The sequence below is a fragment of the Clarias gariepinus genome, chromosome 14, assembly GCF_024256425.1.
Source record: "Clarias gariepinus isolate MV-2021 ecotype Netherlands chromosome 14, CGAR_prim_01v2, whole genome shotgun sequence".
NCBI lineage: Eukaryota > Metazoa > Chordata > Actinopteri > Siluriformes > Clariidae > Clarias > Clarias gariepinus.
The window spans coordinates 29430001-29454627 of NC_071113.1; the positions used below are offsets into that span (position 1 = coordinate 29430001).

General features: G+C 40.1%; 1 protein-coding gene across 2 annotated transcripts in view; it reads right to left on the reverse strand.

Annotated features, from left to right (window-relative positions):
* The window catches only part of mpp7a (MAGUK p55 scaffold protein 7a), a 115359-nt gene that overhangs the window by 46967 nt on the left and 43765 nt on the right, over window positions 1-24627 (reverse strand). For both annotated transcript variants that reach the window (XM_053511588.1, XM_053511587.1), the window contains exons 5-7: window positions 20876-20956; window positions 15878-16009; window positions 112-193 (exon numbers count right to left, since the gene is read on the reverse strand). In XM_053511588.1, coding sequence (XP_053367563.1) covers window positions 112-193; window positions 15878-16009; window positions 20876-20956 — 295 coding nt within the window. The remainder of the gene's footprint in view (window positions 1-111; window positions 194-15877; window positions 16010-20875; window positions 20957-24627) is intronic.

Here is a 24627-nt window from a genome sequence, read left to right on the forward strand (position 1 = left end):
GTGAATACCCACGGTTCTGTTGTACTGAGTGCGGTTATCTAAATAATGCTCTAAAATCAAAAGCATTTCATGGGTGATGGAGTTAGAATGAGCAGGTCGAGTGTAGCTCACCGCTCCTGTCTGCTGCTCCGCCCTTCATGATGCGAGCGATGGTGATGGCTCCGGTTTTCTCATCCTTTTTAATGGTGGCTCCCTGTTTGAGAAGAGTACCATAAACAACACAGAAACCATGACATCATCCAATAACAATCAATCAATCATTGTTACGCAAAACTCATGCATCTCCTTTCGTGCACTATTATATAGATTTATTTTTGGTTTTTATAGTACAATTATAAGTACAGTTCACAGAAATCAGGGTCGAGTTGATTTAAATCACATTCTGCCAAAACTACATTCTTATTGTTTCGTGCTGAATGATGTCAATGCTGGATTAGAAAATCTGATCAGTTTGAAGGTGTTTGTAACAACAATAAATACATTTTAAAAAATTAAAAAGTATGATAAGAAGTTCTTGAATAAACAAGATATAGGTCGTCCCCAACTTACAAACAAGTTCCTTTAAAGGAGAACATTCGTAAGTCAGGTTTGTTCTTAAGTCTGACAAAGTGAGTCTTATACGCCATTCACATGAATATAGAATGTAAAGCATAACGAATCACTTGACTAAATGTCTGTCCCCTTTCCCAACACTGCCGTCAGGTGGCCAAAACATGTAATCGCACCTGAGCAAATGAATCTCACACGTTAAATGTAACAGTGTCTCTGTGCCTTTAAATCGTGAGGGGAATGCAGGAAGATTTTGTCTCTGAGCTGTTTTCCACTGTTTTGGACTGTGAACTCTGTTTTTTATTTAAGATTCTTTACGAAATTAGGATTATTCGCCATCAGGACAGATTTACAATATATTTTCTATTATCGTGCTGATTCATTGAAACCGGTGAGGCCAACTCATTTCTCCCACGCACACACGTGCGCACACATACAATATACTGAACTTTTTATACATTCACGTACACATTGAGATATTGTATATATTTGTAAATATTGGTATCTGGTCCACTACAGTGTTTATTTTCTGCACAATAGACGTGAGTTACTTCCATGATTTGTTTGTAGATCCGTCGGGCCGTTTGTAGCTGCAGAAATTCGTAACTCGAATGTTTATAAGTCGGGGACTACCTGTACTTGCCATTGTTGGAGTAATTAACAAAGTTCTGGTAAAGAACGAAAAAACATCAGGGCATGCCGTCATAGGAAAATAATCAACACCTCCATTACCTGACTGTGGAGATTATTTTACTTAAACAGTCCTAAAGTACCAGACAAACGCAGTACAAACAGCTCTTCTAGACACAGGAACTTCTCTTTTTTTTTTCTGTCCTTCTTCCAGACGTCAACATGACCCAATCTGCTTTTTCTTAAAGAACCCATGAGTGCGTGTGTGCATGTATGTGTGTGAAGCCATGAGTCATTCATATAGAGGATGAGTGCAATTCAATAGCAGCTTTCTGATTAAAACAATATTGTCTGAATTGTCTCCACACACACACACACTCAGGGTTTCTGCACTCCATCAGCAGCCAGCTGACATCACTGTTTTGGTGCGCTGCCTCTAATGATTTTGTAATGTCATTTTGATGAGGATAAGTGCATTTCCTCAAGGTCCTTCGTTACGAGTTAAACGCTGCCTCTCTGATCGAAAGTGCAGCCCGCTTCGCGTCTTCGAACGGCTCGCTCTAATCAAATAAATGGCGCAATTAGGTGACCCGAGGTCCTTGATGGAAGGAGGGTGATTGGTCGGTAGCCTCGAGAGGTGACAGGACTGTCGGGAGGCGTCAGTGAGGTCATCATTAAAGAGGCGATGAGGAAAAGCAGAGCGAGAAGCAAAATGGAAAACAAACAGAGGCTTAATGGTTAAAAACATCGCTCATAGGATGAAGGAATACAAAGATAACTTAAATAGTTAACATTACTTTTGTAGAATAATAAACTGTTTAAGTGTTTTTTTTCCTTTCTTTGAAAATCACTTCTACACGTTTTTCCCCTTGGTAAGAAAAAAATGGAAGGATTTATGCGATCTTATTTAGTAAAGAGTTAGAAAAATCTTCAAATGTTCCTAAAGAGATGGCACCGATCCACTTTCCCCAATATCTTATAAAGATTTAGGCCATTTATAAAGTAATCCAGAAAAAACTCTGCACCTAAAAACATGACTTCAAACTATTATCTTAAACAATTATGCAATCAGGTCTCTCTGTGTAAACATCAACCGGTCCAAAAAATGTTTTCCAATCCTGATTCCAGACTTTTCCATCTGTTTGTTAAAGCAGAGAACTAAATTCAGGTTGTTGTTTTTTTCCCCCTGATATAAACTTTATTTATTTATTTACCATTTTGCGCTTAATGACCCGTCTCTAGTTAAGAGGTCGGGGTTAATGGCAGTTCACCTGCTAGCGATCTATAAAAAGCAACTGTTTGGTGCGGAGAGGAAGCTTTTAAGCACTTTAAATAATAAAGTCGAATATACTTCTAAATATTTCTGATCCATTTCTAATGATACTAAGTTGGAAATGTTAACCGGATGGAGCTTTTCCTCCGTGTCCTACTGTTGAGCGTTTAAACACATATATCAATACAGCACAGACACCATGCTAACACACACAGGTTCAAAGAGTAAATATAAGCACTTCACACAAACTGAAATAAATGGATGAAGAGAATAAATAAATCTCACAAACTCAGACGCCGGTACGTGCTAACGCTGTTAGGAAGGTCACGGCTGCTCTGATTGCTTTTTGATAAAGTAAATAAAATGTGTAAGGTTTAAGAGGGAACTTTAAGCAGCATTTTACTCCGCCTCTTCCTCCTACTACTACTACTGATGATGATGATGATGATATTATTACATGATTATTATTACATGATATTATTATTATTACATGAAGAGGACAGGGAGGGGGGCTAGTAACGATAAAGCATAGATATGAATAATAATAATTATAATAATACTATTGAGAAACTTAGTAAATATAAAAGATTTAAGATTTCGCCAATATGGAACATGAAAGTGTGTGTGTGCTTCCCGTTAGAACCGCGCATTAGGAACTGTGCGACAAGGGCTTTAAAAGTATCTGGATGAACTTACTGGAAACACAATTGTAGTGCAGGAGCAAAACTCTACGTGTACTGCACACACACCTCGAAAAGTCACGTCACGAGGAAACTCACATGGCTTAGGAATGCTGCGGGTTCCCTGGAGAAACCTGCACAATCTAATAATAATTATAATAATTATTATAATATCATTATTATCATTATAATGATGATGATGATTTTTATTCTCTTATCTCAAGGTGCAACATCAGCTATTAAAATTAAAGCCGTTAAGTTAAAGCTCTTCCTTTGCGATTCTAACACAAGCGATTTAAAAGAAAAGAAATAAGAAGGGAAATAAATCATGCCTGATAATGATGAAGTAATAGTTTAGGAAATTATTTCAAATTGAATCCTAAAAATTTACCAATTGTCAGTTAAGTTAATAAAAGATCTTGATTTAATTCATTTGTTCTAAACAAGGGATCAAGCTGACTAATCTACAATTAGCTACACTGCTGTCTCAGTCACTGTGTGTGTGTGTGTGTGTGTGTGTGTGTGTGTGTGTGTGCGCGCATCCCGCCAGTCACACACCGACCGCATTTACAGCTCAAGAACACTGCAAGTCCAATAATTAGTATTCATTTTTTTTCTTTTTTATTGTAGAAGATTCAATCAGAATAAAAGCTGTGTTTAACAGATTTATTAAACTTTTTTATTTCACTTTTTTCCCATAAACTTCTTTTTTTTTAATAAAGGTGCTCTTTGGCATGTATTTACTATTCATTTTTATTTTTTTATTTTAATTTATTCCCATTTTATACGCTTACTTGCAGCAGGTCTGAGCCACATTGAAATGTTAATTGGTTGATTGATTTTAGCGCTGATTCCATTTAAATAGTGAAGTGACAAATGTTTACAAGAGATTAACAAGTGTAATTGTTAGAATGATAAAACATGTGAAAGATGTGTTTGGCTCACCTAAGATTCTCACACGTGCACGACACAAGACACAGAAATGACTTGTAACGGGTTTACAGAACTGTGTGTGTATCATCATAAGCTCTAACCGCGCGACTTAGAAAATATGTTCAGAAAAGTTTATGCAACATTTTGGTTAAAAAAATAAAAAATAAATAAATCTATTTTTTCTATTACGTCTAACTACTCTAACTTTTTTTTTCCTGCATTTATTTTCGAGGGATTTGTCACGTTACACATGAGTATTTGAGCTAAGTAAGTACCTGAAGCACCATTTAAGCAGTCAGTCAGCCATTAAAAGGATCATCCTAATATATATATTTAGTCTTAGACTTCAAACATCAATAAAGTTATAGGTAAAAATGAAACCTGCCGTTTTAATAAAACTAGGATGAAGTGCCATTTCTGGAACACAGCGTTTTATATTTGAGACGTATAACAGGTTTGGCTTCAGGAATAAAGAGATCCACGGCTGCAAACGTGTTTAATATTTAAATAAAATAAATCTCTTTAAACGTGCCAACTTTTATTTTATTATTATTATTTTTTTTTTTACCTTTTCTTCAAAAGATCTGCACCTGCACTTTAACCCAAAGCTCCATAATCTGGTTCGGATTCGGTGGAAACCAGCTGCAGCATTAAAACCGAGAAACACAACACATCTACGGTATACAGGCCCTAAATCTAGCGCTCGCTCCGACACCGCGCTCCTGAATCACCTCCATGATTAACAGCCGCAAGTCGTGTCCGGGACAGGAGCAGCGCTCGCAACTCACCTTACCGCACCTTTAATCTGTTAACAAGTTTATGAGCGTGTTGAGTGCACCCGAGGCCGAGCAGTGCCGTCTAAATCACCGAACCCGCCACGCTGCCTCAGACATGATGGATGGCCTCCAATCACGGACACTGATGAGGGTGCTATGCTACACTACGCTAGGCTAACCAAGCGGAGCAGCCATCCGGGGTGCCATTTAACATCACAAAGGCATACACACGCGCCAAATAATAATAAAAAAAACAAAACGGATGGAACTGATTTGCGTTAACAAAATCTTTGGGGGAAAAAGAACGAATCTTTGTAAATGAGACATGAACAAAATATGAGCGAAGAACTGGCAACTTAAAAAAAAAAAAAAGGAAAAAGAAAAGAAAGCTGGAGAAAGAAGGAGAAAATGAGGCTGAATCAGAGGCCGTGGCGGCCCAAATTACTCATCAGTAAGGCGATCCTCGGCGGCCAGTCGCGGCGCTGATCAGGGCCATATGCACGCACGCCAGCACATAAATGCTTATGACTGTTATTACAGCGGCTGCCAAAAGCGGGACACTTAACGTGTGTGGAGCGCTGAGAGACGGAGAGCGTGAGCCTCGAACTGATAGATATCCAAGCTGGTACAGTCGTATATGTACAGTAAACAATCACCTGTCGATATCTCGTCATACAGGTAAAGATAGCATAAAAGGAAAAAAGTTTGATCCTGTATCTACAGCTGTGGGTTTGTAAACCGGGTTTTGTTTGTAAAATGGGTTTGTCTCTGATACGAGAGCGGCACGTGAGTGCGTTAAGAATAAATGTCTTTGATCTCGGAGTGGACTAAACGACAGGTGCTTTCAGACTCCTGGCAATAAATGACATGTGACTCAACATGGAATATAGCGATAGTAGAGACTCAAGGGCATCTGAATTAGGTTTAACTAATAAGACTTGAAGCCTTGTTCAGACTGCCAGCCCAAATCCCATTTTTGTCATATCCAGATTTATTTTGGAATTAGTTTGGAATCAGATTGCTTCCATGCACTTTGAACATTGAAGAAAAAAAAAAAAAAAAAAACAACGCACTGAATCAGATTTTTTTGCAAATCCGATATGAAACACATCCAGAGGTGATTTGAAATAAGATTTATATCAGATTCCTAATGACGCATCTCAGTCTGGATGTGCTACGCAATCTACGTAATCAGAATTCGACTGTCCATTATGTCACTCGCAATGCGATACGGAGGTTTAAATCCACGCGATTAACGTGGCACGGACATGAATCCACAATGGGGAAAAAAAGAGAGAGAAGAGAAGACAATGGGCCTTAAGATGAGACAGCGAATGATCTGAAGAGTGAGACGTGATGCCTCCATTCTTAACTGTCTCTTTGTTATCTTTCTGTTCGTATAAGCCGACAGCATTTAACGTCACACAAAGCACGTGCTACAGTGCGTCACCATGCTCACTTTCAAGTAGCAGTGCGAAGAGACTGTCCTGTGAAACAAATCTGATTTGCCAGGGGTCTGAACAGGGAATAAGTGCCGAAGACTTGAGGGCAAGTGACTTGAGGGAAGACGTGGGTGAGAGTAGGTCTGTACAGTAATCACTTCTAAGTCGTTTTGAATCACCTCTGAACCATCTGGTGTTGTTTTTCCAACTTTCTGCTAGTTTTTTACCAACGAGCTTTTACCAACGTGCTGACAGGTTCACGCGAGCTATAAAGCTAACTAGTTTTTTACACAAGGCTGAATCCTAAATACCTCTCTAACCCCTGATCAAGGGTACTACTTGTGTGGAACAAGGAATTTTACACCATACATAGTGCCCTTGTAGTGCTATTTTGGATTCAACCCTGAACCCGGAAGTTAAAAGAGCTGAAATTTTAAAATGTAATAAGTGGAAATATAAAGTAAATCTGGTGAGTTTCTCAGGACTGTCCACCACCTGCATGATTTATTCTCCTCACCTTTTGGCTACAGAGTACCGCTAAGAGTTTAAAACTACTACTTTCTCCCCTGAGGGTGTTGAGACGCTATCTGGAGCGGTTGACGAGAGAGTTTTGACATGGACTATTTAGGGATTCGACTTGCATCATCTTGAGTTTGTCTTGAGACCTGGACTTGAACATAGGGAGAATCAACATGGACTGAAGCAGAAGTCCATGTCCAGACTCTGGGTGTTTATAGGGTTGAAGACGTTTTTGACCTCGGAGAATGTGAGATAATGTGTAATCACCTTAAAGGCTGAATGTTTTATTGTATTTGCATGATGTGACAAATCCCAACAAAAGTCCAAAACAAAAAACGTTTAATATGCAGATTATTCATGAACATGATCCAAAATCTGTACAGAGACTGAGCCGTACAAGAAAAAGCACATCCTGCCAAAAAAAAAAAAGCAATCTGAAAGAAGACCATCTTGTGACTTTTATGCATTTCAAATAAATTTGCATTAATTGACCTTGACCAAAAACAACCAGATTTATTTGTCCAGTGCTGCAGGTTCAACGCATTTCAGGACAAAAATCTTACTTTCATTTTGCTGCACTGTATTTGTTTTGTATACTTACAGTCCGGAAAAGCATTAAACATCTCTTACTTCATGTACACGCCAAAATCTATTGACCGAATTTTAAGAAGTTAAAAGTTGAATACATTTTAAGCAACGAGACTTAACGTGGACTTGGATTAGAGATTAGATACTTGAGATTGGACGTGGCTTGGGGAATAAACTTTCAAAAAGAGAAGCGCTACAGACCTCCGCGGTATCACGTAAAAGGACAAGTAAAAGTGTAAAATAATATTGACTCATCCTTTCTAGTGTCCTTGGTTACTTTGGATAAGTCTCTGCTCATAATCTCACCACACACTCACAGTCTTGCTTTAACCCTTTAGTCCGGCATCTTCATCATTAACAGGTTTAATGTTAAAATAAAAGAACGCTGCTTGTCATAGGTGCATAAACTGAGAAAGAGCCCTAAACGGATGAGAACGAATGGGAATGAGAGGAAGAAGGAAGCAGAGGTCTGGGATAAAACGCTCTATTTCATCCCTCATGTCTCCTGTAATACAGCCCATAAGGCCAGACACCCTCATTATGCACTCACTGTGAAAACATACTTACCAGTGTTTCCTTCGAGCCGCAGACGTCTGTCCGTGTGTCCTCCGCATGAACTCGAACATATGTTGTAGAACCGCGCATGGTGCGAGGGCCCGTCCCTTTATACTGTCAGCTTATACTCTGCAGCATAAGTGTGCGTGTGTGTGGTTGTGTGTGTTGAGTGGTAGCATGAATACATTTTCAGCAGTTTCACCAAAATGGCCCATCTGTAGTATCGCTGCCTTTAAGTGTTTGTTAAGTCTGTTTTCACTGCAATTACCCGACCAAGAAAACAGCACTTTCGCATGTCAGCTCTCGTTCCTGTAAAGACATCGGGAACCGCCTCCACGGGACAACCGCACACTCCACCACCACACACAAAGAGCTCAGTGTATCAGTGTGCGTGTGTGCATGTGTCTGCACTCTGGTACCACCTAAATTGCCTGTAACGCAACACCGGAGAACACGGAAACGCAAAAATATGGGAGAGCTGGGAATTCCAGGTGGGGAAGACGAGGGAAGGAACAATCAGGAAACGATGGAGCGATCAAAGCCTTGCGTTTATGTGATCGATGACATTTAAAAAGGCCGACCGAGAGGACTGGTGTAATTTTCGTGTCAGTCACCAAAAACAGAGAAGTTATGAAAAAAAAATGAGGATTAACTGGGATTTAAGTCAATAGCTTGAGGAATACGAGACCTTCGCATTAGGACTTGGATGATAAAGATGATGGCTTACGGTTTGGTGTACAAGGGTGTCCATCACTTTTCACAGTAAAAAACAAACAAAAGTTTTAGATCACAAGTGAAGAGAGCAAGTAAAAGGAAAAGCAGCAGGTGAAGCAGTGGTGGCGAATCCAAGCTGCCCATTTAACTAGAGCAAGACTAATGACTAATAAAAATGAGTCCACATGCACACGTCAAAAAACTAACAAACAAACAAGGAAATATTAAACATTAAACTCCATATTTAAATAAAAAATCTCTGTGAACTGAAAGATAAGTGGTGATTAGTTGAGGGACCAGAGGCCTGACTTGGACTTTAAGGAAAAGACTTGACTTGCACCAGAAAGAAATGAATCAAAGTGTGACTGGAGAGACTTGACTCTGACTTGAGATTCACCTTTGCCAAAATTGACACCAAACTCCACTGTCCTTACATCAGAATTGGTTTGGACTGCAATAAAGGAATAAGGCTGAGACTCAACTCGGGAATTAGGACTTGTCTTGGGAAAATAAGTGACTTATGCAGACGTAGCTATGCTTACATGGACAATATTTTTTCTATCAGATTTGAGGCATTTTGATCAGAGACTCCAACTTAACCATTTAAACTGAAGCTGATGCACAAAGCATTTAATCAGAATATCTGATTAAATTAGCTAATTAAATCTGCCAGCTCTGAAGCATTTACTCATAAGTAGCAAGTAGTAATTGATGTTTTTTTTATTCCCTCAGGTAAGGTTAGACTTTACAACTTGTCTTTCAAATCCCGCCTATTGATGCTCCTTTTTCAGCCAAGGTGAAGGTCTGAAGTTAAGGCAGGTGGGAGAGAAGTTGTTCAACAGGAATTAAATCAAATTTCCTTCCAGTCACCTAATGTTACTCCAACATACTGTAGAGCAAGCATGAGCAGAAGGGATGTGTTTATTATAAACAAGAGAGAAATGATCAGATCCAGGGTTAACATGGCTGATATTTACCTCCTAAATAGATTATCACCGGTTTAGTGGAATATTAGGGTCTGTGTAAACTCCGAATGTTTAAGATGACTTGGACTTGAGGTTAAGTGACCGGAGACTCAGGATTGACTGAGGGATATGTACAGTAACAGAAAATGACGTGAAACTTGGAGTGTGTTAAATGACTTAAGTCTTTACACGACCTTAAAGGGATATATAACTTGAGCCTCAACTAGAGATTAAGTGACCTTAGACTTGACTAAAGAACCCAAAGAAATTCAAACCATCCTCTTCCAGGATTTAGTGACTTAATAGAAAGCTAGAACTAAAACCTAGAATTGTGTTGAACTAATCTGGACATAAATAAATAAATCCGAGCCGTGTTTTTTTCTGTACTTAATTTCCAGGTGTTTCTGGAGTGTAGGGTAATCTACTCAAGCGTTCAAGCGTGCAGGATCTCTCTGTAAGGCAAGCCGGAGGATCCAGACACCTGAGTCGAGCTGTCAGACTAACGATATATCCACATTCAGTGCACGACTCTATCTCGGGAAAAACACTAACAGGTGTGCTGGTGTCTCTCGCTCTAATCTGACGGTTGGCTCCATGTTTTTTTGGTCTGCAACAGCTTGTGGATTTCTTTTAAACAAAAAAAATAAAAATGTAGTGCGTGATCTACAGCGTAGAGTTTAGTCCAGCAGTAAGACCAAGGCTTGACTTTGCACTGATCTGAAACCCACATGACATGCAACCACGACCTTTCAATCCCCATGTCAAACTATTATGAAACTATTACACGGCGTTCAATCTATTAGCCAACACGTCGTGTCTTAAAGTGTGGAGTTACGCACGTTGTCTGGAGAAATAATCGAGAACAGCCTTTAAACAAAGCTTAGTGTCGTCAACAAATGGTCTCGAAAGGGAAATTAGAACAATGTGAAGCATTACGTTTCAAAAAACTCTGAACTCTACTCCGTGGTTTCAGCATGACATTTTAGCTCAAAACCACATTGTGTTTTTTTTTTCTCTCTCTCTCTCTCCTGAAGTCATAACTCTTGTTCTGGCTGTCGAGTCTCGGTTGAAACCCGGGCCCCGCTAACACTGCACGGATTTCACCTGAATCGGGAACGTTCGGCTGCCAAAGAAACTCGATGCTCTGTGGCATTAATGCGTAATTGCCTGACGAGGGTTTTAACGTTATTGGGGAAACCTAAGAAGAGGAGACCTGGAGGCAAGGTTCTGTGCAAAATCGGACACCAGGACATCGAATTAAATCGGAATTAAGGATCCAGATGGAATTCTTTAACACGGCTTAACTTTAGAATACTTGATAATAACATAAAGAGTGTGTTAAAAGAGTAAAGTTCTTAGATTATAGCGCGGCAACTTTTGTCATTTTCCTCGTGCGCTGCCATGGTGACGTCCTCGTTATGTTAAGGTGATCCTTATTTTTTTTTCAATTATGGAAGGAGTCTCCAGTTTCAGTGGTGTGTAGAGCTGTAACCGACATTCCAGAATTCATCGTATTAATTGGTGTAGGGGTTGTTACAGTGATTTACTGCAAGGAATAATGCTAAATTATGAAACCCCGAAGACTTACCCGTTAAACAAATTACGCGTTCAGGTCTGATCCGTGATTAAGTTTACTTTAAAATACCACGGCTTTACATAGCAGAAACATGAAACTATTTCTGCAGCAGAATTTACAGCAGACAACCAGACAGCTCCTCCCAAATTTAACCATGATGTCTAATCACTGCTCTTGCATACCTTTGGTAATGGCAGCTGAGCTGATTTTATAAAATAAAAACATGATTTCTGGATGATGGGCTTCGCTTTCACAATGCACACAACCCGAAGACAAAATATTTCCACGTGGCATTTATAGAACAACCGGTTCGTTCATGCTGGCGGAAGACAAGCGCTTGGAAAGTAGTGTAGAGAGACGGTGAACTCGCAGGATATTAACGATTACAGCTCGGGGCTACGGCTGTGGATGGTAATGATATATTAAACCCTTTAACACTCCTATGACCTTTATTCTTAGAGCGCATTATACGTTGTTGAGTCATTATACAAATTATACAACAATACTTGGATATGTATTGATAACTTTTACCACGAAGTGAAATCTCAACCATTTGGAAGAGGTCTATACGGGTGTCTGTTGAAAATATATAGATTTTCTTAGCGAGGATGTTAAAACACGTAGTGTAAACTAAAACCCGACAGGGTGAGCTGGAGGATTTAAAGACAACGAGGTTCCTGTGCTAGCGCTGCAAACGGTTTCCCAAATCAGCAGGGAGAAATTACCATTTGCGAATAAACAACAATAATAACAGCGAATAAATAGAGTCGAATAAAATGGACAAATTAGTGGCCAATGAATTTAAGATCCAAACACTTTTACGAGTCTAACTACTATCTGATGATGTCACGTTATGAGCCAACAGCAGCCTTTGTTGGTCTCTGCTTATTAAACCTCTAATTATACTCTGATTAAACAGTGCGCAAGATCAATTATAAACAAAACAACTGCCTTAATGACGATTAAATCAACCCAATGGTGATGTATTGTAATACAGACCAGATTACTCAAATTAATTATTACTTTTGTTTTTAACTTCAAGACAAATACTCTGAAAATTCCAGTGTGGAAAAAACTTCAGATTTAGTCGGTTAACTGTAAGTTTTGTGTAATGTCTTCAAAGTTGTTTTATTAATACAGAATTTAGTTCTCACGAAGCAACTCAGGAAATCAGACTTTAGCATCAGAATTAAGCGGGAGTAGCTAGCAGGTTAGCTGGAGCGCTAACTACCATGCCTGTGCCGTGTTGTGCCGTGTTGTGATGTATTATGTTGTGTTGTGAGTGTGCGGTCTGACAGACAGAGCGGCGCAGTGGGTGGCGAAATCCTTCACACACATGCTGCATTACAGCAGCTGAACACTTTCCCAAACCAGTTGCCAGACTGGTCCAGTGACTAAACACCAGTGACGGGTTGGTGGTTCTGGGCATCGGGGCGAACACGCCAGCCAGGACGCAGCGCTGCATCCTGGCATCGGCCGTGATTGCAGAAACATTACGCGTGTTTTACGGATTCTTGTGTTTAAAAAGCAAGTGAGAGCCAGACGCTGGAGGTTTAGACAACAGAGAGAGAGAGAGAGAGAGAGAGAGAGAGAGAGAGACTCATCACAAAGACACGGCCAGGAGGATGCTGAAGTCTCTCTCATTCTTTTTCTTTCTTACTTCTCTCATCCTTCTCTCCTACTTTCTCTCTTTTCTTAATTTCTTCTTTTCTGTTTTTTGTACCTTCATGCTTTCTTTCATTCTGCTTTTCTTCTTTCCCCTTTTCTTATTTTCTTCCATCATCCTCTTTTCCTATTTGTTTCCTTTTTCCTTTCCTCCCTTCTTTCTTTCCTTTTCCCTTTCCTGCTCTCTTCCTTTCTTTCCATCTGTTTTTCTTATTTTCCTTGTTTCTTTCTTTTTCTCCTCATCCTTGCTTTGTCCTATAATTCATTCTTTTTGTGTTTTTCTTTATTTTCATTTCTTCCATCATCCTTTCTTTCCTTACTTAGTTTCTTGCTTCATTACTCCTTCCTTTCTTTCCTCCCTTCCCTCTTTCTTTGCTTTCCTTTTCCTGCATTCCTTCTTTCTTTCTTTCTGTTCTTCTTACTTTTCTTGTTTCTTACTTTTACCCATCCCTCCCATGTTCTTTCTTTCATCTTTTCTTTCTTTATTCTTCTCCTTTCTTCTCATCCATCCTTCCTTTCACTCCCATTATTTTTTCCTCCTTTTTTCTTTACGCCTTTCTTTCCTTTTTCATCTTTGCTTCCTTCCCCTCCCCACTTAGCCTACTTTGGTTCTTTCTTCCTTGGTTTCCTTGCTGCCTCCCTTCTTTCTTTCTTTTCCACTTCTTCCTTTCTTAAATTTTCCTCTTTCCTTTACGCTCATCATTCTTTTTTCCTTCCCCCCCCCCCCTTTCTTTCCTTTCTTTTTAGTCTTCTTTTCTTCTTCCTTTTCCTCTGTTCACCGTCTGTACCCCTCTTCCTCCCTCTGGAGGCCCTCACCCCCTTTCCCTCACCCTCACCCTCTCTCTCTCCACCCTGGGGTTGATTAGTTTCCTGCAGCAGCGTCACACTCGGTGTCTGATCCTTTGGCTCGTTGCTGTTTTGCTTTGTTCTTGTGTGTTACACACAGAGAGCTCAGTGCGCTACAGCAGGGAATTACAAATCTCACTCACACTTCCTCAAGTAACACACACACACACACACTTACTGAGGTAACACACACACTTTTAATTCATCTAGATCCCCAGTAACTTTATCAGCAACAACACATTCTTTTAATTAAAAGGCCTGGATCTACTGTAACACTGCCCCCGTGTGTGTGTGTGTGTGTGTGTGTGTGTGTGTGTGTGTGTGTGTGTGTGTGTGTATGTGTGTGTGTGTGTGTGTGTGTACTATACAAAGGCCAATTATTCTTGTCATAATAAATCAGAACGCTAATGTTACAGAGGAAAGTGTGTGTGTGTGTGTGTGTGTGTGTGTGTGTGTGTCGATGCCAAAAATGCCCTGATGCCTGAACCTGTCGTCTTTTCTTTATTACACTAAAATATGATGTCATGGTTTGAAAAATGATAGCAATTAATCAGAGCTACTGAAACCGATCCACTCGACTGGTCACACACACACACACACACACACACACACACACACACACACACACACACACACACACAGTGAGTGAGTTAAACTACACAGGTTGTGAGCCGTCTCTGCTCTGATGAAATTTGAAGTTCATGAAGGTTCATGTCGTTTTTCTCTCGGACTCGGAGCAGCCGGAACTTATAAAACAAATAAAGAACACAACATGATCAGGCGTCTGTAACAGAGGTCATGACCTTGAAAGCCACAGAGATTTGTAGCTGAACTACACGAGAAAAAGTGGAAAAACACACACACACACACACACACACACAGGATGAACAAACATCAAAACATGTCAAGTACAGAGTGTAAAAAGGCGGTAATTACATTTTCACTGTAATTCAAAAGTCATTATGGTTTGTCCGAGCGTGAGGTAACATCGGCCGAGCGCTAAAACGGGAACGCTGCGACATTCCGGAGACAAAACTGGCAAAAGTAGCCATTACAGTAAAATCCCACATGGTATCAGTGAGGCGCCCCCCCGCCCCCACACACACACACCCCCTCCCTCCTCGTTGGGCGGGTCCTCGAGCCCGGAGGTGGACAGAGGTCACGGCCGAGACCACAGCGTGCCAAACGGAGACAAATCCCAAAAAACATGGGAGATGAAAGGAAGGGCGTGGCCTGTGAGGAAACGACAGTCAATAATCACACGGGGGAACGACTGAGGAGCGTGAGCACGAGACGGAAAAGAGAGTAAACACACAGGGAGGGAACTGACCACATGTCTCTCACACACACACATATATACACACAAAAACAACAACATGAGGACAGGGCAGTGAGAGCCTGTGTGTGTGTGTGTGTGTGTGTGTGTGTGTGTGTGTGTGTGTGTGTGTGTGTGGAGGTTATGTGGTCAGAAAAGAAATGCTAAAGAACTTAAGAGATTCTGGCAATGACACACAGTACAGCGCCATTACTTTTGATTTTGTTCAATAAATAATAATATTAATAATTAAATAATTAAAATTTGTATTAAATATATCTAAAAAAAACCTATTGAATAAATACTAAAACATTACTGACTATTGTTTCCTTTTAAATAAGTAAATTAATAAATTATTAAAACATTATTAAAATATTAAAATCAATTTCAATAAATTGCACAAACATACAAATAAAAATTATTGTAATAGTAAATTTTTAACCATAAATGAATTACAAAATTTATACAAAAAATTTAAGAACAAAAAACCAAATATATATTTTTTTACTTTTACTAAATAACCAAAAAAATAATAAATAAGAAAATAAAACTTTTGAAAAGTTTAATTAATAAAAATATATAAGTTAATTACTGAGTTAACACATTAATCAATTAAATAAATGAATAAATAGGTAGAATTTTTTGGAAACAAATGATGAAAAAAGATTCACCTTCAGTAATTAAATAAATATTTAAATAAATTAATCTTATTGGTTAAAGAAAAGATTAATTAGAGATACTATAAATATTTATTTATTATATAAATTGGTAAGCCATATGACAATGCCCGTGCCTCTGTGTGTGTGTGTGTGTGTGTGTGTGTGTGTGTGTGTGTAAGGAACACCACTCACTAGAGGCTCTTTACTCTTGACCAGGCGGATGATTTTGACCGAATCTTCATCATCATCGACGTCGTCTGGAAGAGGAGGAAGCTCAGGATCATAACTCTTCTGAGCCACCGTGTCATGGACCGACAACAAACTCTGTACAGAGAGAGAAAGAGAGAACACTGTCAAACACACACACACACACACACACAGTAGCGCCAAAAAGAGTCATTTATCTGATCTGGTACATGTGAGTGTGTGTTGGCAAAACAGCTGTGTTTTGATGGTCCAAATGTGTGTGTGTGTGTGTGTGTGTGTGCGCGCGGGGGTGTGTGTATGTGAGATAAATCAGAGCTCCCCCTGATAAATGAGGCTGTGTCTGAAAAGATTAGTCTCAGTGTTTCATTACAGCGCTCTCTGCCAATCAGATACAACACTAGAATATTCCAGTAAATGCAAAAAAAAAATAAAATTCACAACTTTTTATACTTTAATTGTAAAACAAAATATTTTATTTATTTACTTTATTTTATGTTAATTATTTTATGTTATTTTATGCTCCAGTTCCCTCGTTTCGTTCTTTCGTAAATTCATTATTAATATTATTTTATGTTTTTTTTTTTTTTTTTTTTTGGATATTCCCAGACGATGGCGGTTTCGGTGAATCCGAGCGGATCCCGAGAGGACGAGAAGATAATGAAGTTCTCAGTTGTCTCGGATATTTCACGCGTGCCAAGCGTGAGAAATAAATGAGCGAGAAGAAAAGAGAAAAATTAAGTAAAGGAAAGAGGAAATTTAGAGGTTCATTATTCAGCCTGTTTAACGGTGATGTGTGTATCAGGTGCTGCTGGGAACGTTTTCTCGTCCTCTCTTCTGCTCGGCATTCCGGACGGCGTGCCACGGATAAAAAATGAGCAGCAGAGGGAAGAAACCTGTCTGTTTTTTAGGAGACAAGAAAAGTTAAAAAAATTTAATATATAAAAAAAAGAAACGAATGAGAAAAGTGTTAAGGCGGAAGGCAGAGCCACCGTCGACACAAACTTTTTGGATCGTTTAAAAAATGCCGAATTGATCCAGTTGTGTGAAACTTTATCTACGCTATTATTTTATTAAAACTATCAACATTCCAGCATCTTTCCAACCAACCATAGAGCCAGTTTCCAGACCGAACAAGTGCACTTTTATAAGGAAATATAACGTACATCGCAAATCTCTCACTGTTAAGATCTGATTTATCGTTAAACCACAACGAGGTCGGGTTCTGACAGAAGCTACAGGTTTATATTGACGCGCTCGTTCGAATACGTTATCTTTTCTGTAAAAACAGTTGCTTCTTACCGAACACTCAATATTTACTCATTCGACACCGTACTTTATAGATAATGTGATTGACAGGCTGTGTTTCTGTCTTGTGAGAAAAGAGAGAGGGGGGGAAAAAAGACGAAAATAGGTGGGCAGAGTACACAAATCCTTGAGTAAAAGTAGAGATGCTACTAAGATAAGGTAAATATTACTCAACTAAAAGTACAAGTCCTCTACTTAAGTGTGTACTAGAGTAAAAGTACAAGTGTAGAAGTGCATATACATTTACGCATTTGGCAGGCGCTTTTATCCAGAGCGACTTACAAAAAAGTGCTTTAAAGTTTACATCACTGGATAGATACACTGGGTTAACTAGGTAAACAACTAGGAATTAGTTTAAGTACTGGAGAAACAGATGTGTCTTGAGTCGTCGTTTAAAGATAGTCAAAGTCTCTGCTATATAAGGACATCTAGAGGAAGTTCGTTCCACCACCTAGGTGCCAGAACAGAAAAGAGCCTGGATGAATGCCGCCCTCGATCCCTGAGAGATGGTGGGATGAGACGAGCGATGCTGGAGGGAACGTGGTGCAGTGCGTGGCGTGATTAAAGCAGAGAGGTAAGTGGGTGCTGGGCCATTTTTAGCTTTGTAGGCAAGCATCAGCGTTTTGAATTTGATGCAGCAGCTACAGGAAGCCAGTGTAGGGAGCGGAGAAATGGGAGAACTTAGGAAGGTTAAAAACAAGACGTGCTGCTGCATTCTGGATCAGCTGCAGAGGACGAATCGTGGACAGAGGCAGGCCTGCCAGGAGTGAGTTGCAGTTGTCCAGTCTTAAAATAACAAGGGACTGAACAAGCACCTGAGGAGCCTGTGAAGAAAGAAATGGGCGGATTCTTCCGATGCTTCTACTGAAGTATGAACGGTACTGGGGTTGTATTAGCGCTCATCGTAGGATTTCACACATCGGTTTGGTTATTAGATGCATCTTAAAGGAAAGACAAGTCAATTAACTATCTAACAAATCAACAGGTGGCGAAATTCCAACTTCAAATATTGTACACCACTCTGGTTAGGTAACACAACACCATGCAGAAATGTAGTAAAGTAAAAAGTACAAATGAAAAGTAAAATGAAAAGTGTAAAAATCCTCCAATTTAACAACTCAAGTAAAGTACAGAAGTACAAGTACAGTACCGAAGTACATGCACTCCCATCTTTAAAGGTAAAAAAATGACGAGTTAAAAAAGTATGTTAAAATGTTTTGCTCTTTATTATATAACAAAACTCACTGTTGGAAGATGCTGAGGTGTAAAAGGAATAAAACACGGTGTGATGGGAAAATAATCAGCCCAGTGGTGGATACAGTGACTCTGCTTTATCATGATGTCACTTCACTAAACAGCAGGAATTGATGAAGGTAGGAAAGAAAAAAAAAGTCAGTTTGTGAAGCATGGAGGGGAGTTTAGAAGAAGAAGAAGGAGGAGAGTGTATCTGAGTCAGGGTAAGAAGAGTCGAGTTCTAAAAATATTTACAAACTATTTGTCTTTTGAGCTGTGGCTTAGCGCTAAACTGTTAATTTGATTCAATTCAACAGCACTAATGTTTGTGGTCTGATTTGTCTCAAGCTGTTGTTGATTGTTTATACATAATGTCCCACACAATATGAGAACCTTTTTTCCCACCCTCTAATGCAGTAGGTGGCGGTATTGCACCAACAGCCCAGAAACTCAAAAGAAGAAGTGGTGATAATCTTGCAAATCGCGAGTATTTATAAAAAGTGGAAACTTACAGATCTCCTTAATGGATGTGTGTGTGAGATGGTGTATCTAAAAAAGAAAGAAAAGGAAAGAAAAAAGGATACGGGAGCCAAGTCAAGTGTAGCGAGATCTCGCGAACATTTTGCGAGAAATATTATGCGAGTGTTGGCGCAGTAGCTCGGTCTGACCGTGTGTCTGTGCGTCCACGGTTCTCTCAGCACTCGGGGTAAAGCGGGGTTCTTTCGGCTCACTTTCAGTGCTGCACACTGGACACGCATGTCAACACTCCCTGTGTGTGTGTGTGTGTGTGTGTGTGTGTGTGCGTGTGTGTGTAGAGCAGAAGGACTAATGCTGGTAGAGCTATAATCTAATAACCGAGTGAAAGACACACACGCTGATGTTGTAGTGGTCAGAACTGTCCTCTTGCACCTCCAGGGTCGAGGGTTCGATTCCCGCCCCAGGTCTGTGTGGAGTTTGTAAGTTCTTGCCCGTAATGTGTGTATCTGCTTGGGTGCCTCATGATATATTGGCACCCTATAATAGATATAATAAATAACAGGAGACCCTATGCAGGAGAAGTCTTACAGTGAGTGAGCGACCATCAGTTCAATCCTCAATCCAGAATTGGTTCACACTTTTTTTTTTTTTTGACGTAGACGTAGGTAAAAACTTTCAAATGTTTAATTCTTTATCCTTAAAAACAAACTCGGGTCTTTGCAGTAAGTGCAAACTGCTTAAACTTTCTGCAAACTGAGATTTTTTTTATTTTTATAACTGTTGTGTTAGCTTTCATACACAACAGTATGGGGGGAAAAACAGCTAGCTAGCTAATAAAAAGACAGTAGACAGATGCACTTGAGCACTTGTGGTGACTTGTGGTTAAAAGTAAATTCCTGGTTTAAGCAAACACTCAAGCCAGGCTGAACCAAGTGTAAAGCTACACAAGGTCATTTTAGGAAAATAAAAAAAAACAGAACTTGACCTTTGACCCACTCCTGTGGATCCGTCCACCACCTCCAGCTAAAAGAATGTTAATAAGAGCACCACCTGACCTCACCATGACCCCCAACACCACCATCCTGTCAACTGATCAAACCTTGTCTCTGTGTGTGTGTGTGTGTGAGATCACTCGAACACCACCTGTGATCACCTCTAGATGTAAACACACAATCTGAAGGTATGGAGGAATGAGGAAACCCTAATTGCTGCTCTCGTCTCCGTCAGTATTAGCGAGACGTGACTGAAATGTGTTTCTGCATGTGTGAATCATAAAGACGCCTTTAAAAGGGAGGGTGTATCTGTGTGTGTGTGTATGTGTGTGTGTGTGTGTGTGTGTGTGTGTGTGTGTGTGGTGAGACGGGTTCTGATTTATGTCTGCTCGCACCCGATTGATGGTTTCCAGCCGTAATGAAGAGAGATACAGTTACTATAAGGCACAGAGACGCCATTCAGGCCCATGGTGGCCATCTGCTTGTTCTTCGGGAGCATGAGGAGGAGTAAGAGCAGGAGGAGAAGGAGGAGGAAACCAGGAGAAGGTGAAAAAGTAAGAGCTGGAAAAGGAGCAGGAGGAAAAGGAAAAAAAGAAAAAGAAGAAGCAGGAAAAGGAGCAGGAGAAGATGAAGAGGGAGCAGAAGAAGATGGAGGAGAATCAGTAGAAGGAGAAGAATCTGAAAAAAAGGGCAGGAAAAGAATCAGGAGAAGATGGAGAAGAATCAGGAAAAAAAAATCAGGAGAAGGAGACGAATCAGGAGAAGAATCAGGAGAAGGACCAGGAGAAAATGAAGAGGGAGCAGAAGACTGAAAAAGTCAGTAGAAGGAAAAGAATCAGGATAAGATGGAGAAAAATCAGGAGACAGAGCAGGAGAAAAACAAGAGGTGGAGGAGATGGAGAAGGAGCAGAAGGAGTAGCAGCGTGACCCATGACCCCGAATCTGAGACAGAAAGGGGTCAGGTGACCCACCGTACCTTCACATGAGGGTTGGACAGCAGCTTCAGCAGCTCGGTGACGTCTGCACTCAGAGGTTTGGTCTGGAGCTCGGCAGACACCTGAGACGGAGACAGAGACAGTTAAGACAAGCACCTGGATGAGCCATTAGACATGGTGATTAGTCTCATGTCTCTGTCTAAATGTCCCCTCCCTTTCTCCATGTCTCTCTCTCCTGCTGTGTCTGTCTCACTGTCTCTCTCAATTCAATTCAACTGGCATGACTGTACTCTCTCTCTCTCTCTCAATTTCTTTCCCTGTCTATTTGTCTCTCTCTCTCTCCCTGGCTCTCATCTCTTTATCTACTGGTCTCTCTCTTCTCTCATTCTTTCAATCTCACATCTGTGTCTCTCCCTTATTTGTCTTTATCTCCTTAGTTCCCTGTATCTCTCTGGTGTCTCAATGCATTTGTCTCTCTCCTCCACTCCATATTCTCCCTGTCCATCTCCTTCTGACTTTGTCTTTATCCTCCATATCTTATCTTCTCTCATCACCTCTTTAGCTCCTCGTCTCTCCCGTCTCTCTTACTTAACCTTTCATACGTCTCTCTGCAGCTGGTTGAATTTCTTTACTGCCATCCTGTGGGCGAATACGGAACTGCGCCTCAGACTGACGAGTACAGTGAGACGAACGCGAGTGTGAACACACACTTTTCTCTTCTTTTGTGCGCGTGTGTGTTTGTGGTGTGTGTGAACATATTAAACGATCATTAGTACAGCCCACCTGCAGTGCCAGTCCTAGACGGCATCCCGGACCAGACGGAGGTTAAAGCGTAATTTAATGTCGTGCTATAAATCCCAGGTCCATTAGCGAAACTTAACACTGAAATGTGGAGGGTTGGCGAACCAGCTGCGGCGCGCAAAACAGCGTCGCGCGGAAAATGATACGGCTGCACGAACGACGGGGGGTGACGTGAGTCATTTGGGAGCTTTGATTGACTGTGCTCGCGCAAACACACACACACACACACACACTTCTACATGTCAGATGATGCCGGTGCGGAACAGTTCAACCCACTAAAAGAAAAAAAAGGAACAGCATAAATCTCAGTAAATCTCAGTTTTAGCCTTCAGATCCGGAACTGAAGCCCGGGTTCACAGGAACACATGATGGCAGGAAACCAACCAACCAACCAACCAACCAAACAAACAAAGTGCAACGGAGCAACGGGTTCAGCTTGATGCGACTTAGATCTGGATCTAAGCACAGAATCTCAAAACGAGGCACTGAGCATCATGAGCCAATCATAGGCGTCACATACTGTATATCCAGTGGTGTGAAAAAGTGTTTGCCCCCCTACTGATTTATTTTTTGGCATGTTTTTGCAGGCCGGGGTTGTGGCTAGAGAAATTGAACTCAGATGTGATAAACCAGAGTTCGGTTATGTTTTAATGGGGGGGCAAACACTTTTCACACAGGGCTACATAGTTTTGGATTTAGTTTTTCCTTAATAATTAAATCCTTCATTTAGAAACTGCATGATGTGTTTACTTGTGTTATCATTGACTAATATTTAAATTTGTTTTGATGATCTGAAACATTAAAGTCCGACAAAAGTCCAAAAAATCAGTAAGGGGGCAAACTCTTAAGATCTTTAAAAGATGTGTCTCGATGATGATGATGATGATGATGATGTGGACGCAAACTGTTTTCTCTATTTTCCAAAAATAAATTATGAAATAAATAAAGATAATTTCAGTAAATCAAAGCCTGTGCAGGTAGGACTGAAGGATGAGTTCTAGGACAGATTTTAGTATTTTGCCTGGTTTGTTTCAGAGTTTTCAGCACTGCACTCAAGATGTTTTTTTTTTTTGGTGTGATCTGGCAACCCAACCCTAGCGAGGACAAAACGCTGTCTGGTTGCGAGAGAGACGTAGCAGAAGAGTTTGAGTGACGGATATAATATGTGCGCGAGTGCAAATAAACAGAGTTTATCGGTCAGGAACGAGGCCCAAATATAACGCCAGCAGCAGTAACATGTTATTCTGCGCTAAACTATAACAGTTAAACGCAATTAATTGTGCTGTATGTGATTGTAATTAATTAAAGTGCAGTTCCACATGGACAAGCCAACTCTGATCTGTAACATCACTGGCCTTGAACATCTGGAATCAATTTTAGACACGCTCGGAAAGCGTAATAGTGTGTTGAGTAGAAATGGGGAAAAAATAATAAATCTATTCAGTTATGAATCACAATTTTTTTGTGTGTGTGCGTGTGTGTGCTGATTTACATATTTTTACATTGTTTAATAAAACAAATAAAAAAAACTTTTGTTACATTTATAATAGCGATGAATCGTCCAGTGACAGTTTGTTTTTAATCCTACAGGTGGCGCTCTCTGAACTCTTCACACACATTCTTCCCAAGTGGTCGTTTGTTTATAAATAATAATTATGGTGGATGACAGAGATACACACTACTAAGTAACAACGTAGCTTTTTTTTAATATTCAATTTAAAGTTAAATGTTGAACTCTTGTACTTGAAGTTAGTTTGTATTGTTTAAATGCTGCACTTGGTTTATTAGTGAGAAAACTAATGTAATAAGGAACGAGCTACATTTAATTAGTTATTAAACCTTTTTTATGTGGAGAAAATCTAATATCGAATCAGGATATTTATAAAATCTTGAATTTATATTATAGAATTGCAATTTTAATCAGACCGGCACCGAAGTAACTGACTGCTGATTCCCGTCTGTTTCTCCGCTCGACATTATCAGTGTACAGAGATCCAGTGTGTGATCACGTCGGTGTAAAAGACCACACACGAGACGGTGAAGAGGACGGGGTTACTCGAGGCGTGGAGGTCCGCGGCGCTGCTGACCCGCTCACCAGGAGCACTGACCTGCTAATGAGCCTCACCGCGGAGAGACTTCAAGTGTGTGTGATCGCATCCAAAGTAAACGACTGATGTTTACACAGACTGTGTGTTCCGTGCGCATGTGTGCGTCTGTGTGTGTGTGCAGTCGTTTTCATCAAGTACAGTGGAACTTTCGGATTGCGAGTAACGCAGTTTGCGAGTGTTCCGCAAAACGAGCAAATATTTTTAATACATATTGACTTGGAAAACGAACAAATCTCATTTTCTCTCTCTGCTCAAGGCTCAGCCTGCTCTTTGTATCTGTGTGCGCGCGTCATTGGACACCGTGCCCCCTCCCCACACACACACACACACACTTTCTCTCTGCTCTACACAGAAACACTGCTCCGTCAAGATTCTTTTTAAAGGTAAAGTCATTAGAGAGATTTCTTGTTAATTTTTCCGTTAAAACAGTGTTTCCGTTGTGTGCGGGTGTGTGTGTGAAAAGAGTGGAGGAAGGGTAACTTTGTAAGACGAGAATTGGGAGAGGGGAGCTTACTTTAGATACACACACACACACACACACACACGGAAACACTTATCTGTCGGGATTTATTTTTACTTTTTTTTTTTAAAAGGTAAACTGCAGGTAATTTGTTTTCATTTTTACTTTAAAGTTTGCATTAATTATTTTTATGTATTTATTTTTTTGAGGTGTGGAACGAATAATTTAAGTTTTTATTATTTCTTATGTGAAAATTCAATTTGATTAACGAGTGTTTTGAAATACGAGCCGCTCCCGGAACGAATTATGCTCATAATCCAAGGCTCCACTGTACTTGGTTTATGTTACACAAAACACTAAGAGCTGAGCATTTTATAACACTAATGTCTTACACAGACTCTCACACACACACACTCATCTGCAG